This window comes from Nipponia nippon, unplaced genomic scaffold, assembly GCF_047370975.1.
Source record: "Nipponia nippon isolate SJK-2023a ecotype South Korea unplaced genomic scaffold, ASM4737097v1 scaffold_9, whole genome shotgun sequence".
NCBI lineage: Eukaryota > Metazoa > Chordata > Aves > Pelecaniformes > Threskiornithidae > Nipponia > Nipponia nippon.
Window position 1 is genome coordinate 2,357,114 of NW_028262413.1, and position 25,881 is coordinate 2,382,994.

Here is a 25,881-nt window from a genome sequence, read left to right on the forward strand (position 1 = left end):
GTTTGCGTGGGAAGAAGGGCCCGCCCGAGCACGCCCATCGGGAGGCCGGGTGGTGCTTGTGGTGCCGCGCAAGCCGCTGCGGCCGTGAGGGCAGAGAGGGAGTGGGTGGGAAGGGGCCTGGCTCCCCTGCGGCCTCCCGGGGCACCGGAGCCTTCCTCAGAGGTCCCGGGAGAAGGAGACGGCTGGAGGAATTTTCCCGCTTCACGCTTTCAGAAATAAAGGATGGGGACACAAGGGCACAAATCTGTTCTTTGGGATGTTTTTATTTGCAGCTGTGACCTGGAGTGAGGTAGCAGCAACAGCATTTGTCAGGAAAAAGAGTAAAATATGACGATTTGAGGTGCATTCAGGTTGATTAACTATCCAGTAACCTGTTACAAATCAATAATGCAGGCAAGTGAAATACGACTGCCTGAAAGGAGGCTGGAGCCGGGGGGGTCGGTCTCTTCTCCCCAGGAACAAGCGATGGGATGAGAGGGAACGGCCTCAAGCTGCGCCAGGGCAGGTTTAGGTTGGATATTGGGAAGAACTTCTTCCCCGAAAGGGCTGTCAGGCCCTGGCACAGGCTGCCCAGGGCAGGGGCTGAGTCCCCATCCCTGGGGGGATTTAAGAGATGGGGAGATGTGGTGCTTAGGGACATGGTTTAGTGGTGGGCTTGGCAGTGCTGGGTTAGCGGTTGGACTCGATGATCTTAAAGGTCTTTTCCAACCTAAACGATTCCATGATTCTATGGCTATGTAAACTCCCCAGCACCATAATCCATGGGAGAATAACCGTCCTGGTGGTGCAAGAGAAATCCATATTTTCTACTCTGCATGCTGGCAGTGAGCTCGTTTTCTTATTCAGCAATGACTTGAATATTCTGTTCTGTTCAGCCAAGTCACGTGACTGCTGGGTGTTTCACTCAACTGTGAACTCGGGAAAGCAAAAACTGAAGCAACCAAGGGAAAAAAGTATTTTTAGAGCTAATTAGATAAAAGGAACGAAGCTACTTATAGCTATATTAAAAAGAAAATCGCTTTGAGCAGTATACAGCAGACTGCTTCCAGCTTTAAGCGACAGGGACTGATTTGCAGAGAGAGCGCAGACCTGGCAGTCGGAAGACCTTTGCTCTTCCTTCTGTCCCGAGACAAATCTGCCACATATCGTGAGGCAAATCGCTTGCCTCCTCTGTAGGGTAACGGGGTTTCCCTGTGCGTCACCTGGAAACGAGGACGCTCGCCTCGGAAAGATGCTGCAAGGTTGGATTCGTTAATGCTTGCAGAGCAGTTTGAGGTCGATAGAGTGGTGGTAGCGCAGCGTGGCGAGGGTGCTGTTAAAGCCCTCGTCACCTGTTGGGCCCGGCCTGAATCCCTTCAGAGGAGCACCGATCGCAGAGCACGCAGGGTGTCCTGCTTTCGGAAAGTCAGACAACGGGGGCGTAGGGGCCCGAGCCCAATTCAGCGTCTCTGTTGCCCGGAGGAGCCCGTGTGCTGCCTGCAGCGGGAACCAAAGGGCAGCCCAGCCGACGCCAGCTTCAGGCGCTCACCGACATGCTCCTCCTGCTGTACGCCAGTGCCAGCTCTCGACTGACCCTGCCCTGAGTCACCTCAGCGCTCAATCTGCTGATAACCAACAACAAAAGCAGCATGGATAAATTTTCTGCCAGCTTAGCGCCCTGAACTGGCTTCGTGCAGAGTGCGCCTCATGGGAGGCAGGACGCGGCCGCCGGTCCTCGGGCTGGTTTAAGCTGTGGAAATGCAGTCTGAGGGAAGGTGAACGGGAGCCAGGGCTGCTGGGCTCTCCTCGTGTGGTGCCGGAAAGTTCATTACCAGATTTCTATCTTCATTTCTCTATCTGCAGGACTGTATCGCTGTTACCAATCCATCTCACAAGAGAGGGGAGCCTGTAACATCTAGTTTATTAGCACTTTTAAGGCGCCCCATTAGATGCAAAGAGCTGCAGAAGAACCTGGTACCGGTTAAAACCCCGGCTGGACAAGAGAGGAAAAGCTTTGATTAGTGAAATGACGGAGAAACCCCTCCCAAACACACGTGGTTTCTTTGGATGGGGAGGAAAGTTTCCTCTCAGGTCAGCCCCAGGACTGCGGGCCCTGGGCACATCTTGCCCCGTTTCCTTTAACAGGAGACCCATGTGCTAGGCTGTTATGAGCAGACAGTGTTCCTCAGCTCTCTTTTCCTAAAAGTTTCCTTTTTTTCCTATTGTTTTACACAATACAAAAAGCAATCAAAACCCGTGGGTGAAATTTCCTCCTTCCTCCTCTACCGCAGAGCGATGCTGGCACCATCTATCACATATCTTTGTCACGCAGAGGATAACCTCGCACCAAGTTCCCGTGTCGCTTGCGAGCTTTCTTGGCGTGACCCGTGGCCGTGTCACGCCATAGTTGTTTGTGATGAGCTTCTGATCCTCTGTGGGAAGGCAGCATTTTCGCAGAGTGACGAGGCAAGATCCTGCCTGCCTTGAGGAACATACGAATCCTGGCACTCGGGAGGACCAGTGTCAGCAGAGAGGCCCTTGCTCTCCAGGCTGGACGCCCGTCTTTTGGCACCGATGAGAGCTACGTTCGCAGTGGCAGAATGAAAGTAGGAAGACAGTGCTAAGAAAGTGGCAAATTAAAGTGTTGAGCGGCGGCTCTTGCGTTTTGCGTGGCCATACAGACACACGCACGCACACCTCCCCACCAGAATAAACACGTGGAGAAACCAGAGCGTGGTGCAGGGAGCAGCTCAGCACGCTTCGTTTCAGTAGCCTGTGAAGAAAGCTGTATTCCTCATCTGACCACTTATTTGATAATCTCAAACCCCAATGAAAACCCATAAAAATGGATCAATTTGAAACCCAGTGCCAATCGTTCCCAATCCCTAACATTGCTCTGAAGAAATCCATTCTCAGCCCTCGAGGGACCTCCAGACAGGTGAGCAGATCCCTAAGGTTATAGTGACAGGTCTTAAGACATTTGCCAGTGCAGAAACCTCAACCTATTTCGTGCACTCATCCCTCTAAACCAGGAAGTAAGAATGCCTCCAGCTTTGATTTTCTTCCCTTTGTGACATCTAATCTCCATTTACTAATCTTCCTGATCCAATTAGAGACAATAAAACATGATATGTCTTACACCATCTCTTTGCTTTTGTCCTTGGACCAAAAGGGACCCTCCCTTTCTCTCCTTAGTCCATAAAATGGCACAGTGAGCAGAAACAGCAGGGATACGAACCACCTGCTGGTTGCTGATTTCGGAAGGGCCTGCAGAGAGGTCCAGGGAGCACGTTGGCTTAGCTGTAGTACCTACAATCCTCGACATCAGCTGTGAATGTCCGACGTTCCCCACAGTGCCTGATGCATTCACCCTCTGCCCATGGACGCACAGCTACTCTGCCTCTCTCCATCTGTGATATTAAAAGCTTGGGGAGAGCCTGCTCATTCCTCTGGTACTTACCCAGCATATCTCAGCTCTTCGGAGTCCTGCAGTCCCTCCTCCACATCGCTGGGCACAGCCTTGGGACCCGTCTTTGCCTCTGTGCCCAGAAAGATGTAGCACCAGCCCACAGCGGCTGTACTGCTCAGTGAAAACGGACTGTCTGGAGATCCCTATGTCCTCTCTCAACTAGCTACGCAATGTTTTCCTCTTGTCGCCTGTGGCTTTCCATCCCAGCTTCCTCAAATTATCATTATAATGAGCTAACTAAAATAAAAAAGGGGAACTAAAATGCAGTAAACACACAATATCTTGCTTTTATACTCCAAGCTTTGTCACCCTTTGATTTATCTTGTCTAAAGCAGATTCACCCTGCTTCTGCTGGCATTTTGGTCATTAGAAATGTTCTGCTATTGCATGACCACGCATGTATTTCCACTGGCAAGAGTACAGCTATAGGCTTTTGCCTGCCCTCTAATCCCTGCCTGCAGTACAAATACCACTTCAGTAATCTACTAATGCTCTCACCTTTGCAGTCCTCAGCTGATTTCTAAGTCATACAGCAGCAGCACATGAAAGCAAAAAGCCAGCTGTGGACAAGACACGTCACCAGATACCAACCATAGGAAGCAACTGCAAGCACGTTATCTCATGGCAGATCTCCAATCCGAGCTTCTGCTGAGGTGCAGAGGACATTGCATACAGCGCAAGGGATTACCAGCATCTGTACGCACTGATAAAATGCAACTGCTGGAGGTTGAACATCTTAAAAAAACCTGATAAAGGTTCTAAAGGGTCTAAATGCAGCCATTGAGGCCTGAGCCCCACGCAGTGGGTGGGGGCCGACCTGCAGGGCTGCGAAGCCTGATTCTGCCACGTCCCTTCACACCAGACGTCGGAGACATGAGCACATAGAAGAAATGGCTTTGGACTTGTCTGACAGCTTCCCCCCGCTCAGCAGCAAGAGCCACAAAACCACTGCAGGGTTGTGATCCCTTTGATACTGGGAGGCGGCAATGCTGGCACCTTCCCTTAGATGCCAGTGCACCCCCTGGTATGTGAAGGTCCCAGTCTCTCCCTGGCTCTGCCTCCGAGTCAGCCTCCTGCAGAGGCTACGGACAACATGCTGCGCACAGGGACATCCCCTTGGACAAGTGCCTCCACTGGCCCTGGCAAGACAGGCAGGGAGAAACAACCACGTGCTGCTGGGCCACGGTGCCAGATGGGCACCACACAGCTTTGCACCGCCATTTGGCACCACCGAAGTTACCGGGATCCTGGACTGGTGGAAGCCAAAGCCCATGGAAAGTTCAAGTGGCAAAGGGGTGTTCTAATGGTCCAGACTTTGGGCTCGGGGGCAGAGAGGCAGCCACCATCCTATTTATGACCATAATCCCAAGAGGCCGTCACACAAATAGTGACCATCACCCGAGTCCCCGGCAGGACTCCTAGCTGGCCACCCCAGCTACAGAGGTTCTCCAACACCACCAACACCTTCCCACTTTTACAGCTGGTGCTAAGTACCAGCTAATTAATTTTTTACAGCTGCGTTGGAGGTATGCCGGGTAATTTCATATGATTGTTCTCTACTCAAGTAGCGAAGATGATCCAGGTTGTGAAGTAACTTCCCTGAGGCCAGAGTGAGTCAGTTACTTTGTCAGACCTGGGTCCCTCTAAACACGGACATTTCTGAAAGGTTTTTTAAACCGTAGGAATGGTATAAAAATAGCTAGAGACAGATGCACACAGCCAGCACAGAACTGTACCGGCCTTTGCAGAACTGGCCTTTCTTCAAGAATTGAGGTTTTTGTTAGAGCAGCGTGTTACAAAAGCAGCAGGTTCTGCAAGCTGTTACTTACCAAGCTCTGAAGCCTTCACAGTGAAGGTCTGGTGTCCCTGAGACCTCCCAGCTCATGACACCGGTGGGTTTGAAGCCACGGGGTCAGGCAGGACAGGCCGACGGCTGGCAGCGCCTGGAAGGCTCTGCAGGACCCACAGGTTGCGTGCCACCGCTCCTCCCTGCACGGGGCGTCGTGCGATGGGGTGGACCAGCCACGTGCGCTCTGCAACCAGGCGGCTTTGTGGCAAAGGTGGCCGTGTCATGGTGTTGTTGTACCCAGAACGTGTCACGGGACAGGAGCTCGGTGCCACGTAAGCGCTGTGAGCGGGACACTTTATGGGACAGGTGACTCGCACGTTGCTTCTTCCTTAACTGTGAGTCAGTGCCAAGAGGTGTCCCCAAGGCAGCGCTCCATGGGTAGGAAACAAACCGGCTGCATGCGTGCTCGCCAGGGTCTGCAGGTCCGTCCTGGAGGTCTGCGGAGGCCCAGGGAGCTCTTCTGGACCCTCCCTGGGAAGGACACGGACACATCCCACAGCACAGTTCCCTCCTCAAATGCCAGCCACCTCTCTGCAAGCACAGGGTGCTGCACATCGGCTTCAGATCTACCTGCCTCAACGCTTTCAAGTCACAGATTTTCACAGTCCCCTCTTGTCTGCTCTAAAAGGAGAAGTAAATTCCGTATCAATGGCAACCACGAGAAGCCTGTATAATTTTGAGCGTGTGTTTTCAAAGAGGGTGACAAAGATACTCAGCCTTGAAGGATAAGGGTGTGTGGGCAGTGAGGTTTGCTTTGCTTGTATCTTGGACAACACTTTTCAATGCCTCGTGCCTCAGCAGCTGCATTTTTGACCCCAGGGAGTTATGACTCACTGCTTGCAAATCCCCGAGCCACCAAATTGAAGGTATGCCCTGCAAAGCATAATTGCCTAAAATTGAAATGGTTATAGGTGGGTGTTAAAGCTTCAGTTACTCTGTTCTAGCGCTCAGGGCTGGCTCCATATCCCTGCCTGAATTTCTGACAAACAGAAAACAGCACCTCTTACTTTGTTTAGATGAACAGGATCTCTCTGGGTTTGCCTCCTTCAGTGAAGTCCTCAGCCAACCTGAGAGCAATCAGGCTACAAAAGATGCGTTATCCCATCTGCACCAGCACGACGCCAGCCTGGGGAACATCTGCTCTGCCCAGTCTGCACTCCTGCCCTCTGCCAAATGGCTTCAGGCCCCGGGGCCACCCCAACATCAGAGCACAGGGCAGAGGCTTAGGCTGCCTTTTGGCCTGCTCTCTGGGTGATGGGTGCGGGGCTACGTGCTCCGCTGCCTGCCACCCTTTCTGTCGGAGTGGGTCAGTTTGCTGAGCAATACCCGCGACTTGGCGGAAAACAATGCAAACACCTTATCAGGCATTTCTTGGCAGGCAGGTGGGAGAGCTGTGTGTGAGGAGCCTGAGACCTGCCAGTAAAGAAATGAATAAGAAAGAATGATTTTTTTTATCCTCGAGTTTCTTTTTTTCCTTGATCATCAGTGTTTTCCTTATCAGGAAAGAGCGATTGCTTTCACTGCTGCAGACCGATGCTGTTCACAGAGGGTTAACGCTCCCTCTTTTTGGGTCACACATCAAACAGCCTGCGGTGGGAAGGAATCACCACCGGCCATCTGGCAGGGCAGGACGGGATCGTCTCCGGGGAAGGGGCCGCTGCGGACCGCCGCGTACATGCACGCCCGAGGTCCATGAACAGCCAGGCTTGGGTCAGAGGTTTTGACTGAGCCTGGCGGGGGCACAGGGGCTGCCTTTGCCGGAGAAACTTAAATCCCAGCTGGTTCTTTGCAGAGCACCATCCAGGGAAGACCCCGCCCGCGGATTCCAAAATTTAGTAACCTGGTGAGAAATCTGCATTATCTCACAGCAAGCCCAGCGCAAACACGAGGCTCCTGGAGGAAGCAGAAGGCACAGCAAGAGCTGCCAATCTGCAAATGATCCCCTCTTGCTGCTGTTAGCGGGATCCTCAACTTCCCACTGTCTGTGGCAGATCCTGCAAAACTGAGGCTTTAAAATCCAGGTTTAAACTCTACGTGAACAACGGGCTTCCAAGGTAAATACACCAGCAAGCAGTTTCCTTTCCAAAACCGAGCTGAGAAAGAAGATGCATGCGAAGGATGCCACGCAAAGATGGACACTCAGTTATTGTACCGAGAGCGGCCGGGGACGATTCCCCGCTGGGCTTTGCTGACGCCGAGGACAGGGTGGTGGCCCTGGGACTGTGCTGTTCTGAGGTGGGTCCTGGCGCCGCATCTGCAGGACCTTAAAGGGTCGGAAGGAAAAATGCATTACCACTTATGTGAATGAGACTGGGCACTAAATCACGCCGCGGTCCCACGCGGTTACCGCACAGCCCCTCTCGCCCCGGGGAGACGCGTGCCAGCTCTCCCCGTCCTTCGCCCCGGGACCAACGCCACCTCCTGCAGCGGCCCCGGGAGATGGCACCGAACACCCCGGAGCCTGGCAGACCGTCAGGACGGCGATGACACCGGGATGAGGCAGTGAAGCCTGCCGAGCCCTGCCGCGGATCCCCGTGAGGGGCTCCCTTACCCCCCCCAGACTGGGGTGACTTTTGCCCATCACAAGCAGCCAGGGGACGCAACCTCATCGCGGGGGTGGGGGTCCTGGCAGGAGCCTGCGGGAAGGGAACTGGGCCCTCCCTTTCATTAACCGCTACGGTTGATGTGAGAGCTGCCCCGAGCGGGGCGGGAGGAGGCGGCGGCGGCCCGGCCGCCCCCGGGCAGGGCTTTCCCCCACGGCCCCCGACCGGCCGCTGCGCCACTCGCGTACCGCACGCTATTCGCCAAGGGGCGGCGCTACGCTACCGCGCCGGCACCGGCACCGCCCCCTCGGCGCTCCCCGGCTGCGGGGCGCTTGGGCGCCCCCTGGCGGCGGCCTGCGGGCAGGCGGGGACATGGCGAGCGGGGGGGACACGGCAGAGGGGGGCTAGGCCGGGCTTTTTGCCACCCCGCAGGGCTAGGAACCAGCTCCATCTCCCAGCCCAGGCGGGACAGCGCAGCTGCAGGGCCCCTCTGTTCCGGCACCGCTGCCTGCAGATACCAGCCAGAACCCCAGCGCACCTTGCCCGCGTCAGGGAGCTCGGTGCCAGCCAAATGGATGCTCCTACTGGGTTTCCACTGGATGCTCTTTCGCGGCATTTGTCGCCGTGTTTTTCTGCCAAACATGGGCACTGTTGCCTCCACCGCCTGCCCTGGGAGGTTGCAGCCCTGGGGCAAATGAGCAGCAGGCAGAGGTGTGCCAGGCCCTGGCAGCAGGAACTGAGCATAGCCCATCTGCAGCACAAGGGTGCGATTCAGCCGCTGCCCCGGGAGCCAGCATTGCCCCTCTCTGCCCGTGGCTAGGATCCCCAGCCTCCTCCTCTGGAGCGTGGAAGGACAGCAGCTGCCCTGGCCTCCTGGTTCTCTGTACAAGGCAGCACTCATCTTTTCAAACCAAGAGTTGCACCCCGTCCTCCTTACGCCTCCTCTGGCTTTGCAGACGCCAGTCTGCCAAAGGCATTTTCAAGCTGCGGCGCAATGTGGCCAGGCCACTTTAGGGTCGGTTCGAAGCGGGTGTTGTACCCAGGTCCTGTCTGCACTGGGAAGCACTTGATCACACCCTAATTTTCTGATACCGTTAAACCAGCGCTCTTCCCTCTATCCAAAACGTGCTCTGATCCTGTAACAAAATCCGGGCCCACCCAAGCCGAAGCAGGTCTCCTCGCGTGGGCAACGCACCCGTTCCTTGCTCAGGCTCTGCATTTTAACCACACACATGTAGCAGATTTCTTCTGTTACTAGCTCACCAGTGCCTTCTATGGCTATTTCCCTTACATTTCTAGTAAGCTTTAAAACCCGAGTTTAAAGTACTTTTTATGCTGATAAACCATCATCCTCGCTGCAATGCGTTCCTCGCTACTGCAACAATACCAGTAACGTACTGGTCTCGCCCCCTGACAAGACTCGCAGATGCTCTCCCATTTTCCTCCGGCAGGTTTTCCTGTGTGCTTCCCGGTGCTTCGTATAATTGGTTTTTCCACTTTCTGTGCACAGACAGTTTTCTCCATTAGTTTTTCTGAGTCTCATGGTTTAACATGGGAAGGAAAACAGATTTCTTTTAAACCCAGGAAGAAATTATTTTAAAGAAAGGTGAACATTGCCGGGGGGGGGGTACTGCAGATTCCTGAAGTAACTTGCAGAAAGCCCACAGGAGAAGAGCAGCCCCCGAGCAGGCGGTGCCCCATCAGCACTGCCTCTGTGCGAAGGCAGGACCCATTTCCAGCGCAGCCGAAGAAAGCGCAGGAGCTGAGCCCCCACCAGCCCCGCACCGCTCCCATGGAAATCACCAGCGAGCCCCAAGCAAGAAGCACGGTGTGTTGTGCTTGGCAGAGGCGCAGCGTGAGTTGTGCTGACTAGCTGAAAAATGAGGTTGTAAAAATAATGAAACTGGAAGACGACTTTTTTTTTTTTCCCCCAGCTGCTTTTCGAGGGCCTTAGCAAGGGTAAGTAAACTGCCATCACTCAGCCAGGTCGTACCTGCGCTCTCGTGGCTGGTAACTGCAAAACCTCGCTCGGGATTGAATAGAGAGAGAGAAGTGCCCTCTGCCTCCCGCTGGCAGCCAGAAGGCTGCCTTGATTTTACACGCACAGGATGAAACAGTTAAACACCAATAAAATCCGAAGCACGGAGGTTTTTCTCGGTCATCACGACAGCCACGTCCCTGTGTTTTTTCCAGGATCGCTGTTAGATCTGTATTAAAATTTCCAAGCTAAGGTGGTGCCAGGATGACTTCTGCTACCCATGCACAGCCCTGTTTGATATCTCCTGACCTGGGCTCCTCAGAGAGCAACACATTATACCATGCTCCCTGCATATCCCTGGTGCAAGCTCCCTGCTGGTGTGAGGATCACACCAGGATAAATCCTGTTCCCTGCTGCCACAGGCTTTAGTGTGCTCCTGTGGTCACAGCCAACCCGCTCCTTCAGGAAAACAACAACTTCTCCTTTCTTTCTAGCGAACGAATTGCTCTGACAGATGACACAGCTCTGACTTTGGCATCAGCCCTGTAAAAACAGAAGAGCGTAGGGTTTTTCCTGGGGTGCAGTTCTGTCCATGGCTTATCCTGCCAGAGGCATCCATTAGACCGCTCTCTTCCCCCAGCCCTGGCAGACAGCCGGGCTGGCACCGGCTCTGTCGCGGCTGTTCCTGTTCCACTTCTCGGTGTCCCCGAGGGTGACATGCTCTCTCCACAGCACGTTACCAGGAGCGTTATGCCAGTGCCTGGATGGCAGCGGGGTCTGGTAACCTCTCTCATGCTGCTTCCCACACCGCAGCTTTCTGTGGCATTACTGCTGGAGGGGAACATTCCTCGCCATGGGAGAATTAAAAAAAAAAACCCAACACATAAAGAGAGAAAAATAAGCGGCTCTGGACTCCTGGCTCTTGCCGCCGCTTGGCACTGGCCCTCGCAGCGCTCCTCGCCTGCAAAAGCAGCCCCTCCCTGCTCGAACGTGGCCTGCGAGCTATCCGTGAGCTATCCCCGCCACCACAACCAGCGCACCCAGCCAGGGGCCCGCTGCCAGCCGCTCACTGAACCCGTGCACGAAGGAACACCAGCCTGGCACCGCTCGGTGCAAGCTTAAAGGTCTACACAACATGCAGGGCAGCAGTGCGAGGGGGTCTGCAGAGACAAACTCATCCCTGAAGCAAGCCTAAAGGCAGCAGCTTTTCAACCCAAAGATAAATTTAGCCTACGTGGTAGGGCTGAAGTCTGGGAACAGACGCTGCACAGGCTGGGCATGACTCAATTATCGCAATTAGAAATGGATCTGAACACAGGGTTAGCATATAACAGCCTGATTCAGAGCTTGTCGGGGTCTGGGATGGGTCAGATGTTGAAACTTTTGCATTTGCCAGCAAGCTCAGATCCAGGCTCTGGGCTGAACCCATCAGAGAGCAACCTTTGGCCTGGGACGTAACGACGAAGCCCAGTTATCTCCAGACACAAGTGGAATGTGCATTTATTTCTTTCTCTCCCTTTGCCAGAAGAAGTTGCCCTGAGGGAGAGAGGGGAAATAAAGGCCGGAGCTGCACGTGTTATTAAAGACGCAGCCTGGAATTCATTTATTCCCTGTGCCACGGAGGCTAGGGTTGAAGGAAGGACAGTGACAGCCGCTCCTAGCAGAGGAACTTTCCACAGCAAAACCAACCCGGACAACCGGAGGGAGTCCCCAGACACAGCACTGCTGGCCAGCCTTAAATTAGAGCCGGCTGTTTCGCTCAGCCCTTCATGTTTCGAGGTTATTTCTCCCTGAACCTGCCTACCCAGTTCCGGGGCCCCAAAGCCTGGCTCTTTGGAGAAGAGGGCCAAGATAAACATGCTTTTCCTGGAGAGCAGAAGGACCTGGAACGTTTCCCCAGCTGGAAGCACGAGGCTGAGGAGCTGAACACCCATCCTGCGACCATCTCCTGCTGCGCTGCTGGGAGACAGCCCCGCTGTCACCAAAAACACGGTGACAAAACTATCCGCTTGTGCTAGGATACGCTAGCAGGGCCAGCCACCAAATTCACAGGTCTGGTGCCTAAATAAATGAAAGGGAAATGGAAGTCATTTGCCAAGAAAATTTCCATGGTAGGAATTGGAGGGGGGCATCGAGGGAAGAAAGGGAAGGCCAATTAAGAGGCGATGCTGTTTTGAACACAGCACACCAGGAGACACACCATTTCATTTAGGCTTTGCCAAGGGGCTATTTGACTCCAGATCCAAACCCACAACACTGAGGAAATCCCCTTCCGATACTTGGCAATCTCAGGCCAATTCAAAGAATTATCTCCGTGACTCATATTAAGATCTTAAAGGAAGGTTGAGTCCTGGATCACATTATGCAAACATGAAAAGCCTGTTGTCCCACAGGGCTCACAGGCGAAAGCCCTGCTCCGGCAATCACGGCAGACGACATCCGTTCCTCGCTTTTATCTGCTTTCGATGTTTGGGAATAAAGTGCCGATCACCTCTTCCCCAGCCCTGTGTTAAACCACTAACATTTTCCTTTCTCCAGCTCTTTTTGCCCAAGTTGGTTCAAGGCCAGTTATTACCATGCCTCGGCTGCCTGCAGCACTCCTACTCTGGCATCACTTAGCTGTCAGTTACCAGGGGGTTTTAGCAGAAGGTTTGGATTAAGCTAAAAATCTCCTTGTGTAAAACCTTTGCCTTACAGAGCGACAGCAGCCCGCGCGCCAGCGAGACAAACTGTCCCCATTTGCGGCTCATTTATTCAGCAGGGCAATCAAAAGCACCGTAAGTCCCATCTCTGGCGCTAAACCCCAGCGCCGGCCGTGCTGGCTGCCCTTCTCCGCTGCCGTCCCACGCCGGGCACTGCCACCGGGCTCTACGCTTGTGGCCACTGGAAGCCACCGCTGTCAGAGCCCTGGCGAGGGCCTGCTTCAGCTGAACAGGAGGAGAACACAGAGCTGCTTTGTGTGGCGGCTGGAGGGGAGGCTTAAAAGCATACGGATGCCCTGAGTGTCCCAGATTATTTGTTATAATCGCTTTTTGCGCCTTTTCAGGCCCCGCAGTGGGTTTCCACAGCAGGGCCGAGCGAGTGGCGACCGCCCGGCCGGCCCCGAGGCCTGGCCAGGCCTGCGAGCTCAGCGGGGGCACCGCGGGAAGCCTCGGCCCTGGGCTCCCGAAAGCGCCGGGGAAGGGAAGGTGGGAGCACCGGGGGAGCCGGAGCCTGCCCGACGCTCTGGAGGAGCCCGCCCCGCCGCAGCCCCGCCTCCAGCCCGGCCGCCCTACCTACTCCAGCGCCGCTGGGCGCCGCCATCGCGAGCCTCCTCCCCCGCTGGGCGCCGCCATCTTGTGCCCTCCCCGTGCGCTGTGTCGGTCATGGCGGGGCTGCTGTGCCGCCTGCTCCTCTGCCTGGCGGCCGCCGGGGCCGCCGCCGACCTGCTGCTGGAGGAGGCGCGGCGCTCCGTGGACCTCAGCACCCACCTGGCCAAGGTCTCGGCCGAGCTCAGCCTGGCCAACGCGGCGGGCGGCACGGCCGCCTCCGCCTTCCTGCTGGCGCTGGAGCCCGGCCTGGAGCCCCGCCTGGCCTACCTGGGCGTGCAGGTGAGCGCGGGCCGCGGCGGGCGGCGGGGACGGCGCCCCGCTCCGGGGCGGGGGGGGGGCCGCGGCGCGGCCTGGGGCGCTGCCCGTCCCGGCCCCGCAGGGACACGTCGGCACGGCGCGGCGCTCCCGCCTCCCGTTACCCGCCCCACGGCCTCCGCCGCAGCCGGCGGGGAGAGGCTCCCGCCGCCCCGGAGGTGACGAAGCTGAGGGTTTCTGTCGTTAGAGAGAACAAAGGCTGAGGTGGTCAGGCCTGGGAAGCGGTGAGGGAGCGGAGGGAGGTTAATTAACGTCGTTACTGCTGTAAGGAGAGCAGCCGCAGGTCGTGCCGGCCGGGGGTCCGGCCTCACCCGCGGGACCTACCTGCAGGGGGGCCCTTCTGATCCCGGGAGCTTGGCACCGATCTCCTCTTTGCTTGCTGGCCAAGTCAGATTCCCGTGGCCCGCTCGCTCCCCGGCCGCTGTAGAAAACACACAGGAGAAATCACAGAAGCAATTGGCCGAAATTCTCATTTGCACAAGTTACCGTGACTGTGCTGGCTTTGGGAACCAGGCTGAGGGGAGCTTGAGAGGTTTATCAGACATCTCCGGTATCTGTTCTTGCATACTGACCACACTGCAGTTTGTATTAATGAAAAAACATTCTAAAAGGGCTTTTTTTTTTTTTTTTTTTTAAATAAAGTAGTTATCTATCAGCTTGTACTTTCTGGGAGGCATCCCCTAAAAAGGGGATAGGGAGTGTATGGAGTTTGCCCTGGACACGTTAAGTCTTTTAAACAGCAGCACGCTGATCAGTCTGTTGTTTCGGAACAGGTGAAGGGTGAGGAAGAGGAGGAGAACACCTTGGAAGTGAGAGAGACTAAAGTTAAGGGCAAAAGGTGAGTGCCACCCTCTAAGGTCAGTACCTAGAGTTGTGCATGGGGGTTCCACCATCATCCTTACGGTAGAGCAGAAATAGCACCCCAGTCCCACATAGCTAGAGATCTTAGAGTCTGTTGTTCCTGCAAAGATCCACTCTGTACTCGGACCGCATCCTGGGGTGCTACAGAGCCAGGGAGTACAGTTGACACAAGCAGCCAAACCCAATTCCTGCAGCCCAAGAGGCCCCGATAGAAGTCATTCTCCTCCCTCAGATGCTCTTTCCTTGGGAGATGGCACGTGTGGTTGTAGATCTCTGCACTCAGCCCAGCACAAACAGCACATACCTGCTTCTCGCAGCCACCCATGGCTGCTAGTGAGGGGAGAGCCCTATAAGGGAGACAGTTTCTCTCTGAAATGCGACTCAGCTGCCCTCAGGGGGGCCTTAAGTAATGCCCTGCTCCTTTATTAAGGGACATCAGGTAAGAGAAGCATTATAGCTATGGCCATGCTCTTACCCATTGCTCCCTTTTGAGGCCTGAAATGATTGGCAGTGGTGATTACAAAGAGATTGTAAGTGCTCTTTGACTGTGTCCCCAGAGCGTTGCTCGTAGTCTGTGATGCCGGGAGTACCACAGTGTGCTGGATGCTGTGGCCTGGCATGGGCTGTTGCCTGCTGCAGGGAGAGAGGATGCTGGTTTTTGTCCAAGGCTCTGCACTGCCAAGCTTGGGATATTGTGCTGCAGGACGGGCAGGCGGGTGATTTCTGAGCCATGAGAGCTGAGAAATAAAGGGTGTTTGCAAAGCGGGTCAGAAGCATGGTGCTGCTGGGTTTCAAGAAGAGAGCTGTGGAGTTAAGTTGCCAACGTAGACTGTGGTTTCTGACATATCTGGAGGCCTCATGTGATCCTGCTCTTGGGCCACCAGGCATGACTTGAAGTCCCTTCACTTCCGTCGTCACCTCGGTCCATCTGGTGCATCCTTACAGCTTTGGTGAAATCTCGATCCTTTCTGTAGAACCTCAGTTAAAAACCATACTCATTTTCTGGCCGTTCCTTAGTTTCAGATCCTGTGGGCAAAAAGCTGAGAATGAACAGACTTTGTGGGAACAGGTGCTTAAGATGTTTGTGATTTGTCTTCTGGACATTTGCACATGCTTCCTCTGATTCAGATCATTCTTGTCATCTGGAGAAGAATGGAAAAAAACCCTGCTGAAGCATGTTGTATAAATGCAGAACTAGGGAGGAGAGTGTCTCCATTCCCCTTCCAAAATAGGAGCCAGGTGTTTTTGTGAAGCAAAGACTGTAATTGTGCCTGGACACAGTCCCCCCTGTGCTGCCTCCTGTCCTGCTTCCCGAGTCCAGAGTAAGTGCACCCTCTGGGACAAGACATCTGTACGCCTTGGAGGAGCAGATAAAATACTGGCCCCAATCACACATGATATATGTGATATATGGGCTCCCATCGCCGGGGGATGTTGCAGGGGTTGGATCTGGTTGCTCTCTCAGGGAAGACCTCACATGACTTATCTGTTCTCCCTTCCAGTGGAAAATTCTTCTCTGTGAAGCTGCCATCTCCTTTGGCACCAGGAGCCAAGGTCCGTGTATCTGTTGAAATGGTTTTCACGCATGTCCTGCAGCCCTACCCCACCCACATCACCCAAAGCGAGAAGCAGTTTGTGGTCTTTGAAGGAAATCACTATTTCTACTCACCGTACTTCACCAAGACCCAAACGACCCGGGTCAAACTGGCCTCTAGGAACGTGGAGAGTTACACCAAGCTGGGCAACCCTTCCCGCACTGAAGACGTGATTGAATATGGCCCCTTCAAGGACATTCCTCCATACAGCCAGGTAAATGTCTGTGCAAAGAGGTTGTAGCTCTGCAGAGAGCATCTTGCAAACATGGCACCTGCGTCTCAGAGGCTGGAGAGTGGGAAGCAGAGGCTTTCGTGTAAGAAATTGCAGGTCAAGCCTGAGTGAGCCTGCGTGCAGGCCAGCAACACGTGCTCCAGCAAGGTGCTCCTACTACAGATGTGGTTTCTGACTGCTGCTTGGTGTCCACAGAGCAGATGGAGCCAGTTTGTGCATGGTTCTGGCAGGGGTGTGTTCGCAATGGGGAAGATTGCATCTTTAGCCCCCTCAGCATTGTAACTCAGCCAGATGTGCGGGATGTGACCCGTGAGTGCGCCCCAGGTACCCAGTGCCCTGTGTGAACTGGGCCGGGGTGGCTCAAACCTTCCCGTGCAGTCAGCTTCGCCTCTCTGTCAAGGAGGTTTCCCTGTGGGACATGGAGACAGATGATTGTGAGGGGAGGTTGCTCCTTACTTCAGGTCTAATAGTTTGTCTTTTTTCCTTGTTAGGACACTCTGAAGGTGCACTATGAAAATAACAGTCCATTCCTGACCATCACCAGTATGACCCGAGTCATTGAGGTGTCTCACTGGGGGAACATTGCGGTTGAAGAGACGGTTGATTTGAAGCACACAGGAGCAGTGCTGAAAGGGCCTTTCTCCAGATACGACTACCAGAGACAGCCAGACAGTGGGATCTCTTCTGTCAAGTCTTTTAAGGTTGACATTTTGTGTATTATTTTTTTTTTACTGTGGCTTGCCCCTTTCTTACATCCCCAGAGGGAGAAAAAAAAATACAGTTGTCCTTGTCCTTTGCTTTTTCTTTGGTAACCATACCCAAGTAATGAGGGAATACTAAAGCTCTGATCTGTTTTCAGAGAAGGCTCGTGCTAGATAGGAATAGCTTTTGGAGGTAGAATTAGGAGGTTATACGCTTTCTTGCATCTGTTTGGCCAAACAAACAGCATATACCAGGGCATGTAGTGTTTCTCCACACTCCCACCCCTCCAATGTCAGGGACCCTCTAAAACCCTTAATCCCTGTGCTGACAGCTCTGCTTTCCGTTTTCCACTCTGCAAAGGCCATTCATTCTGTCCCCACCCTCTTATTTTCAGAGTTGCCTTCTCTGTCATTTCCTCATCATGTTGAACAGTATTAACTGGAAACTCACCCATTCGTTCCTTGCTCACAAAGCACTCAACAAGAGTAAAAGCTGTGGCTCTGCTAGCCAGATGTGAAAAGTATTATGTGTTTTCATCTGAGCCAAAACCTTTTTTGCTGCTTGAAGCCTCCAGGAGTGATTGTTGTAACTCTCTAAGGTGGTGCAGCCAAAGAGAAATCTCATTTTGCTGAGCATAAAGCCAGCAAGCTCAGTGAGCTAGGGCAGCAGGCTGGAGTGAAAAGGGAGCTGGTGTCCTGGTGAGCATGATGAGATCCCTCGCTGCCTGGGATATTTGAAACTGGGCTGGAGAAAGCACGTTTCATTTAGAGGCCAAGTGATTTTAGTGCTGGCAGCCACTTCTGTGGCTGATTGCTTATACTAGCACAATTTTACCACTCAGTGCAACTGAATGGCCATTTTGTCATCTCTCACGTGGGAGCGCAGTTTCTCGATGCTTAACAGCCATTATTGGTTTTGCCAGTTTCACTGGAAATAACTCCTAGCTGATGCGCTGACTGTTGCTTCTCTCTGTGCAGACCATTCTCCCAGCTGCTGCTCAGGACGTCTATTACCGAGATGAAATCGGGAACATCTCCACCAGCCACCTCCTTGTCCTGGATGACTCCGTGGAGATGGAGATCCGTCCCCGCTTCCCGCTTTTTGGGGGATGGAAAACCCATTACATCATCGGCTATAACCTGCCAAGCTACGAATACCTCTACAATCTCGGTGGGTGGCACAGGGGAAGGGAATAGGAAATCTTCTCTGTGTTTAAAGGTGGCTGCTGTACAGTAAAGAATTCAAAGCTGCGGTATGCTGCACCTTAGCAACAACAGTTGCTAGCTATTATTTCTAGAATATGCAAATCCACCTTCTTTTCTGTGCTTCCTTCAGGTTTTTGCAGACATCTGGTTAAAATATACTTGAGTGAGCTAGTGCCCCCTGCTGCACAATGCTTCCATCTGAATTCTGCTCTTGCTTCTGTTAGGAGCTGGGCTTCAAGGTTGCCCCTTGTTCTCTGAGGAGTTGTAACCACCCTCTGGTCTGCACTCTGTTAGGTGATCAGTACGCCTTGAAAATGAGGTTTGTTGACCACGTGTTTGATGAGCAAGTTACGGACTCGCTGACTGTCAAGATCGTCCTGCCAGAGGGTGCCAAGTAAGTGTCATTGTTCTGGGCTCATTACTGCAGACGATGCTGCTTTGGTGGCAATTCTCCAGCCTGCTCTAATGGCCTGAGGACAGTGAAACAAAACCATGACTGTGCATGTGGAGGAGACCTTGGAACACAGCTTTACTTCCTTTTAGAGTGTTGTTTAAACGGCGTAATTGGCCTTGTGCTAGAGGCCACGGTTGGCCAGCCAAGTCCTAGGTTACATCATCTCAAACCCTGCAGAGTCCTATGGGTCTGTCTGGCTTTATTCACAGGAACATCCATGTGGACAGCCCCTATGAAATCAATCGTGCTTCAGACGAGCTTCACTACACTTATCTGGACACTTTTGGACGTCCGGTTATTGTGGCACACAAGAGCAACCTGGTGGAGCAGCACATCCAAGACATCGTGGTGAGTGTGGCATGGTTTGCCCGAGCAGTTGCGCCGCCTCTGTATTCAGCGGCAGAGTCAAAACACCCGCATCGAGTTCCAGAAATACGTACTTGCTGGACTGCCTGGCCAGTTCTGCTGCCGCCTGAGGAGAGGAGTTCTCTCCCATGGTAACATGGGTCACTCCTCAGTGTTTCGAACTTCTCTTCTAGGTTCATTACACCTTCAACAAAATCTTGATGCTGCAGGAGCCTCTGTTGGTGGTTGGAGCTTTTTACATATTGTTCTTCACGGTGATCGTCTATGTGAGGCTGGATTTCTCCATCACTAAGGTGCTGTATGGTGAAGAGCCCTGGGGGAGCATTAGTGGCTTACTCCGCTGATGGTTGGAGATGTCCCATACCAGCAATTCTTGCTGAATATTCCTGCTGATTGGATATTTTACTAGGTGCTTAAATGGAGCCCTGTTTTTATGCTGCCTGAGCGTTGTTACTCCTGCAGGGGTTGAACTGGTGTGCTAAGGCTAACTTGAGTTTGCCTTCTGGATGAAAAGGAATCCCTCCCTGAGAAGCAGGGATTTCCGCAATTCTCTTTCTGCAATATTTTAACTTACTTTTTGTTCAGCTATTTGCTGGGCTAGGCCGAGTGCTGGAAGTTGCTTGCCCTAGTCAGTACTGGTACCGTGCGCTTAATTACTGTCAGGTGACTTAATTGCAAAGGGGGCAGTTTCTGTAACAGTCCTGTGGCAGACCACGAGCATGGCTTGATGCAGATCAGAGATACGACTGCTTTGATCTTCCCTTCTGTCCTCTTGCAGGATCCAGCTGCTGAAGCAAGGATGAAGGTTGCCTGCATCACAGAGCAAGTGCTTACTCTGGTGAACAAGAGGCTCGGGCTGTACCGTCACTTTGATGAAGCAGTGAATAAATACAAGCAGTCACGGGACATCTCCACCCTGAACAGCGGCAAAAAGGCTTTGGAGACGGAGCACAAGGCCCTGACAAATGAAATAGCCTCTCTGCAGTCTAAACTGAAGACAGAAGGCTCTGACTTATGTGATAAAGTAAGAAATTCTAACTGTTTTTTTTTAAGCTCTCCTTATTCTTGGCGCTCTCGAGTATTCTAGGTGAGTTTTAATTTGGGGTTTAGTTTCTGCAGCCTGTATATATATATATTTCCCCTCCCCCCCCCCCCCCCCCCGAAGATGGCTTGATCCCTGCCAGGGGAGCGTGAAGATCAGTTTATTCTTTTTGTAGCAATCTTGGTTATGCAGCCCTGTAAGTGCTGCTGGTAAACAGCTGCTTGTGCTGTTTCTTAAACAGCCCTTGAACCAGCTGCACGAGTGCAGATTAATGCTTTTGTAACACAACCCTGATGCTTCTCATTGAGCTCAGCGCAGTGATGCTGAGGCAAAAATGGAAACTATCAACACGTTATCAGTTCTGACTTTACTACTGACACCAGCCAAACCGAAATCTTCTCCCTCATCTCTTATTTATTTGCACATGTGAACTTGGTGCTGACAGAATTTTGGTAACGTGACGCTCCTCAGGGGGTATTTTGCTGTACCATGTTGAAAGCCACGGCACAGTGAGCACACACCCACTCCTTTCCTCCCTCCGCTATACTTCAGCACTTACCTGGAACAGCCACTTAACCCAAGCGAGAGACACTTTAGTCTCTAAGGTCCCTTCAGCCAACAGCCGCCTTGCTTAATCTGTTACTGACTCAAAGAGTTGCTCTGTCATTACAGACCTGCTTCTCACACACCATTAACTGTAGGGACACAGCTTCCAGCTGCCTTAGTTGTGATTTAGCTTGAAGCCTTTTAAATCTATCATTAAACACTCTTTTTAACAGCCGTTGCACCTGTCTCCTGCCGGTGCGGCTCCTGGGTCCTCGGAACCCCTTCATCTGCACTGCTTAATTATCCATTCGTGAGATGTTCCTCATCATGTGATGCCAAAGAGAGCTGATGGCTCAGGAGGCAATATTCAGGGACTGGAGATGCTTCCACTTAGCACTGACTTCACCTTTTGCTCCAGCTCTACCATCTTTTCTATTCCAGCTTGACTGTAGGGATGGGTTTTTGTCTCCTAATATTCCCTTTATTTCTCACTCCCATAAGGTAAGCGAGATTCAGAAGCTCGATGGCCAAGTCAAGGAGCTCGTTCTGAAGTCCTCGGTCGAGGCTGAGCGGCTGGTAGCTGGCAAGCTCAAGAAGGACACGTACATCGAGAATGAGAAGATGCATTCCAACAAGCGCCAGGACCTGGTCACCAAAATCGACAACATCCTCGACGCACTGTAACTCCGGTTTAGCGACCGGGTGGAGGGGAGAGGTATGAAGGGAGATGAAAAGCCTGGGAGCGGATACACTTTGAGCCAAAACTCCTTCCCAGCAAAATTAGGGGAAAAGTTGATGTGAAATGTCTGAAAGTATATTTTGTTTTTAGATTTTTCTATAGAGCCTGTTTGCTCAGCAACACGTGCTGTGCAAGGGACCACGCCATCATGCTGTTTGGCCGGGTAACAGGGTTTCTTTACCAGAGGTGAGGCTCAGCCAGTTATAAAACAGTCTCCCGCTTTCGGTTTTCCCTGTGTAGATGTGCCCGGACTAAACGCACGCAGCCAGCCAGTCTGAGCAGACACACCCGTGGCAAATCTGAATGTCGCATCTCCAGAAAGAATAAAAGACATCTTTGTTCTACTTTGAAATAAAACCGCCACTGCCTCGCCTTTAAGTGTTGTCCAGGGGCGGGGGGAGGCAGAGGGGCTGGGGGGTTGGTGTGGTTTAACCCCAGCCAGCAACTAAGCCCCATGCAGCCGCTCGCTCACTGCCCCGCTGGTGGGATGGGGGAGGGAATTGGGAGGGCAAAAGGGGAAAACTCGTGGGTTGAGATAAGAGTAGTTTAATAACTAAAGTAAAATAAAAATAGAACAGTAGTAATAATAACAATAATAATAACAACAAGTAATAATAGTACAATAGTAATACAAAGCAAGCGATACGCTGTACAATTGCTCACCACCCGCCGACGATGCCCAGCACGTCCCCAAGCAGCGATCGTTGCCCCTCCCCCGGCCAACTTCCCCCCCACTGAGCGTGATGTTGTGTGGTATGGCATAGCCCCCGGGCCAGTCTGGGCCAGCTGGCCTGGCTGTGCCCCCTCCCAGCTCCTTGTGCACCCGGCAGAGCATGGGGAGCTGGAAAGTCCTCGACCAGTGTGAGCGCTACTTAGCACCACTTAGCAAGAACCAAAACATCAGTGTATCATCGACATTGTTCTCATTCTAAACCCAAAACACAGCCCCATACCGGCTACCAAGAAGAAAATTAACTCTATCCCAGCCGAAACCAGGACAGGGGTCCTGTCCTGCCCACAGCCAGGCAGCACAGTTCCCTGGGGAGCAGAGTTCATCCCCGACTGCTCCCTGCTCCCCTCAGCTGTGTGCCTTGAAAGCAGAGCTCTGCCACCCCGCAGGGCCCTGACCCAGGCAGGGGAGAAAGCCAAGCTCTTCTTCCCTAGGGATATGCATGCACCTATGCCCTTATGGGGAGAAAACCCACAACGCAACCCCTCCTGCTAGCCTCTCCCTGAGTGCCACATGCTTTCCTGCTGCATGCGACAGCAGTCCCCATGTCCCTCGTGCTGCCCCAGTAGGCCCTTGCTCACACCTGGGCTGCGTGGACAATTCCCTGATAATTGCAGTCTTGTAGGAATTTTTTTTCCTGTGCCCCGGAGCTGGCTGCAGGGACTGGAATGTAGCTCTCCCCTGCACAGCTTAGCTGTTCACCAAAGCCCTTTGAGATCCGATACAGAAAGGACCCGAAAGGAGCAGAACGGGCTGTGTCCTGCTGCCTTCCTTCTCCCTGATGCCCTGCGGGCAGAGGCAGCTGCCTGCGGGTGGATGTTTCTGCGGGGCAGGGGTAGTTAAGCGGGGCGCAGCCCTCTCCATTGGGCATCCACAGCCCGCTGCGGGAAGCGCGCTCGGCAGAAGAGCTGGAGGCTGCTTACAAACTGGGCAAGAACACGGCTGCACCACAGAGCCGTCCGAGGACGCCAGTGCCAAAGCGGCTGTGCCGGGGGTGGAGGTGTGCCACGGTTCCTGCGCTGGCAAACAGCCCCCACAGCCCGGCGCTGCCTGCAAGCCCTGTGCCTGGACCCGCACAAGTAGCCGGACACCTTCCAGCCCTTGCCGGGCCACCCATGCCGCCTGTCCCTCTGTCCTGGGCCCATGTAGCCATGGTCTCTGTCACAGACACGCTGTCCTTGCCCCTTACTACCCCTCTTATCTTGTAGGGGCTTCTCATCCAGGATAAAAGTTGTCCTTATCCTCCCCGGGATGCTTTTCTCTTTTAGAGGGTGCAGCCGGCAGGAAAGCCCTTTGCCCCAGGCCCCGCAGCTTCCAAAGCGGGTTTGTTGGTCAGGCGTTTTGCTGCAGGCCTGAGCCCTGGCACCCACCACGCTGTCTGCCAGCGCCAGCTCCCTCCCGTGCCCACGAACCTCACCCTGCGGCGGGGCGGGCAAGCCTAGATCCCCTGCCTCTAGGTCCCCAGATCCCCTGCCTCTCTGCTCCCTGCACCAGTGCTGTTGGGAGCCCTGAGACCACCAGTCCTGCCTGACCAGGGCGGGGATGACCAACAGCTAAAATCAAATAAATCATTCTTAACCCAGTGGGCTAAAACCCACGTGCACCGTACTCAGGGAGGTACCAGGGGCATCGAGAGCCAGGCAGGCGCTGCCCGTTGCACCCGGGGCAATGCGGGCAGGTCCAGGGAGGAGAAGAGGGATCAAACTGATGATCCCAGAGACATCCTTAACTTTCCATTCCCCCTGGCAGAGGAAAGGCAGTCCCATGCTTCACGGCCTCAAGGTTTAGGTTGGATATTAGGAAAAACTTCTTCACCGACAGGGCTGTCAGGCCCTGGCCCAGGCTGCCCAGGGCAGGGGCTGAGTCCCCATCCCTGGGGGGATTTAAAAGCCGGGGAGATGTGGTGCTTAGGGACATGGGTCAGTGGTGGGCTTGGCAGTGCTGGGTTAGCGGTTGGACTCGATGATCTTAAGGGTCTTTTCCAACCTTTATGATTCTATGATTCTTTCCCCACGTCCTACTTCTGCCTGGCTTCCCAGGGTACAGAGGAGCTGATCATGCCCATCACACCAAAGCCCCCTGGGACTGACGGTGCGTCTCTCTGTCTTTCCCTCCCTATCCCAAAGCGTTCTGCTCGATCAGCATACGCCTCAGCCCTCACGGCTGCTGGGCAGCTTCAGACCCTGCTTGTTGATGGAAGGCACGGCTGCAGAGGCAGCAGCTATAAATAGGCTGGATGAATGCAGCCAGCCCCAGCAAAAAAGGCCTCCGGTCCCTGAGGAGAGTTGCCCCAGTTCCAGAGGCCAAGAATAAAACAGCCGCTGCAAGAAGAGACGCTTTGCTCCTCTCCCCGCACCTCCCTTCTGCCGCAGCCTCCCACACCGCGCGCCCCGAGCCCGCTCTGCCCCAGTGCCGCTCCTCCGGGGCCGGCTGCAGCGCAGGGGAAGGGCAACTCGGGGCAAGCGGCCCAGGGACCTCCCTGCTCTGGGGCTCAGCGCGGGTCCTCGGGGTGGGCAGGAGACCCCTGGGGAGACAGGCGCTGGCTCCCACACGCTTTTCAACTGGGTTATGAAATGGGATGGAGACATTCCCCAAGGGGAATTTCATCCCCCAGAGGGGTCCCCAGCCTTTGCAGCTGCTCCCTTGTGCCAGCCAACCCCCAGGGCTGCTGGGGAGCCACAGCAAGGAGGCCCCCCGCACCCCAAAGCGCGCAGCCTCCCTGCCGAGCCCCACGAAAGGAGCAGCGGGGCCTCCGCAACCTGTGACAGTAGCCCACAGTAGCGCATACATCGGGGAACCCCTTCAACAAACACACAGCAGCAGAGTGCCCTAGAAACCAGAACCATTTCTGAATTCTTGCAAATTTACTCCTGAGAATAAACTAGAAAAGGAGGAGGAAAAACCACAGCACCTACCAGGAGCTCGGGACCTGGGGGAGAGCCAGAGCAACAGCACCTGATGGCAGCAAATGAATCAATTAGGGCTGCAGCTGGTTGTCTCTACCAAATTTAAAGGGGGCAGCCTCCAATCCATGGGGTGGGGAAAAAAAATGGGGAGGGTGATTGGGTTGGAAAGGCAGCCAGCTGTCCATCTCCTGCCATCCTCCCCCTCGGCTCTGAGGGGATCTGACTTCAAAGAAGTCTCTCTTGTGGCTGGGTTTTACAAACCATAAAAGTATCCAAGGTGGTTTCAGAATGATCCCCCTGCTCAGAGCCCAGTGACAAGCAGAGAAGCAGCCCCTTGCCAGATGTGTGTCCCAGGGTGCCCGCTGAGGACGGACTTCTAGGAAGGAGCTGCTGCAGGGCAGCCCGAAAGAGTCCCCATCGGCAGAGCCATCGGAAGCTCAGTCTCTCCTCCGCGTGTCTCAGGCTGTGCTTGCTTTGCTCCTGCAGCCGCTGCGTCCTTCAGCCAGCATCACCATGCTGGCCTCTGCCACCAGGGCCAGTCCAGCAGGTCCTTGGCCAGGGCTGGCCTTGCTGGCACCATTTTTGGCTGGCTTTGGGATCTCCCTGAACTCCAGCTGCTGCTTTCCAAGGATATCCCTTATTTCTTCCAGGCTTGGCAGCTCATCAAGCGTGAGGAAGCGGAGCCGGCAGGTTCCCAAAGCATCCCAGCCGGCACTGGGCAGGGATGGAGGCACTGCCACCAGGGAATCCAGGCATGAGGCTTCTCTTCCCATCAGCGATGCTCGTGGCTGTCTTTCCTGAGACCTGTGGGCGGGGGGAATCCCAAGCTGATGGAGAAGACAACCTCCATCCTCCTGCTGCCTCCGAAACCAGCCAGGCCTTCAAGAGAGGGCTGAGAGCTGCAAAAGGACTGGGCTCTGTCTCTGCTGCTCTGCACAGAAGCTTTTCTGGGCTAGGAAGTTCAATTCTGATCTCGTTCAGAAAATATAGCCCGGGGAGGCTGTGAGGAGGGGTTTGCCAGGGGAATGGCGGAGCCGCAGAAGGAAAAGAAAAAGGAAG

General features: G+C 54.0%; 1 protein-coding gene and 1 long non-coding RNA gene across 5 annotated transcripts; one reads left to right on the plus strand and one right to left on the minus strand.

The window, feature by feature from the left end:
* Positions 1-243: 243 nt before the first annotated feature.
* On the minus strand, positions 244-13,214 carry LOC148050054 (uncharacterized). Of its 2 annotated transcripts, none has more exons than XR_015701724.1 (3): positions 13,094-13,214; positions 5,278-7,560; positions 244-2,560 (listed from the first exon to the last, which is right to left on the minus strand). It is a non-coding gene; the product is annotated as an uncharacterized LOC148050054 (long non-coding RNA). The 2 variants fall into 2 exon arrangements; XR_015701725.1 differs by having other exon boundaries at positions 244-2,599.
* Positions 13,117-21,564, plus strand: RPN1 (ribophorin I). Of its 3 annotated transcripts, none has more exons than XM_087745521.1 (11): positions 13,117-13,408; positions 14,218-14,282; positions 15,808-16,114; positions 16,624-16,833; positions 17,812-18,004; positions 18,334-18,433; positions 18,703-18,841; positions 19,033-19,152; positions 19,638-19,883; positions 20,949-21,162; positions 21,277-21,564. In XM_087745521.1, exons 1-10 carry the CDS (start codon positions 13,184-13,186, stop codon positions 21,129-21,131), a joined length of 1,788 nt encoding a protein of 595 aa, XP_087601647.1. In that variant the 5' UTR covers positions 13,117-13,183; the 3' UTR covers positions 21,132-21,162; positions 21,277-21,564. The 3 variants fall into 3 exon arrangements, with proteins under 3 accessions (XP_087601647.1, XP_087601648.1, XP_087601646.1); XM_087745522.1 differs by having other exon boundaries at positions 21,427-21,564; XM_087745520.1 differs by having other exon boundaries at positions 13,118-13,408; positions 20,949-21,564.
* The last annotated feature ends 4,317 nt before the right edge of the window (positions 21,565-25,881 follow it).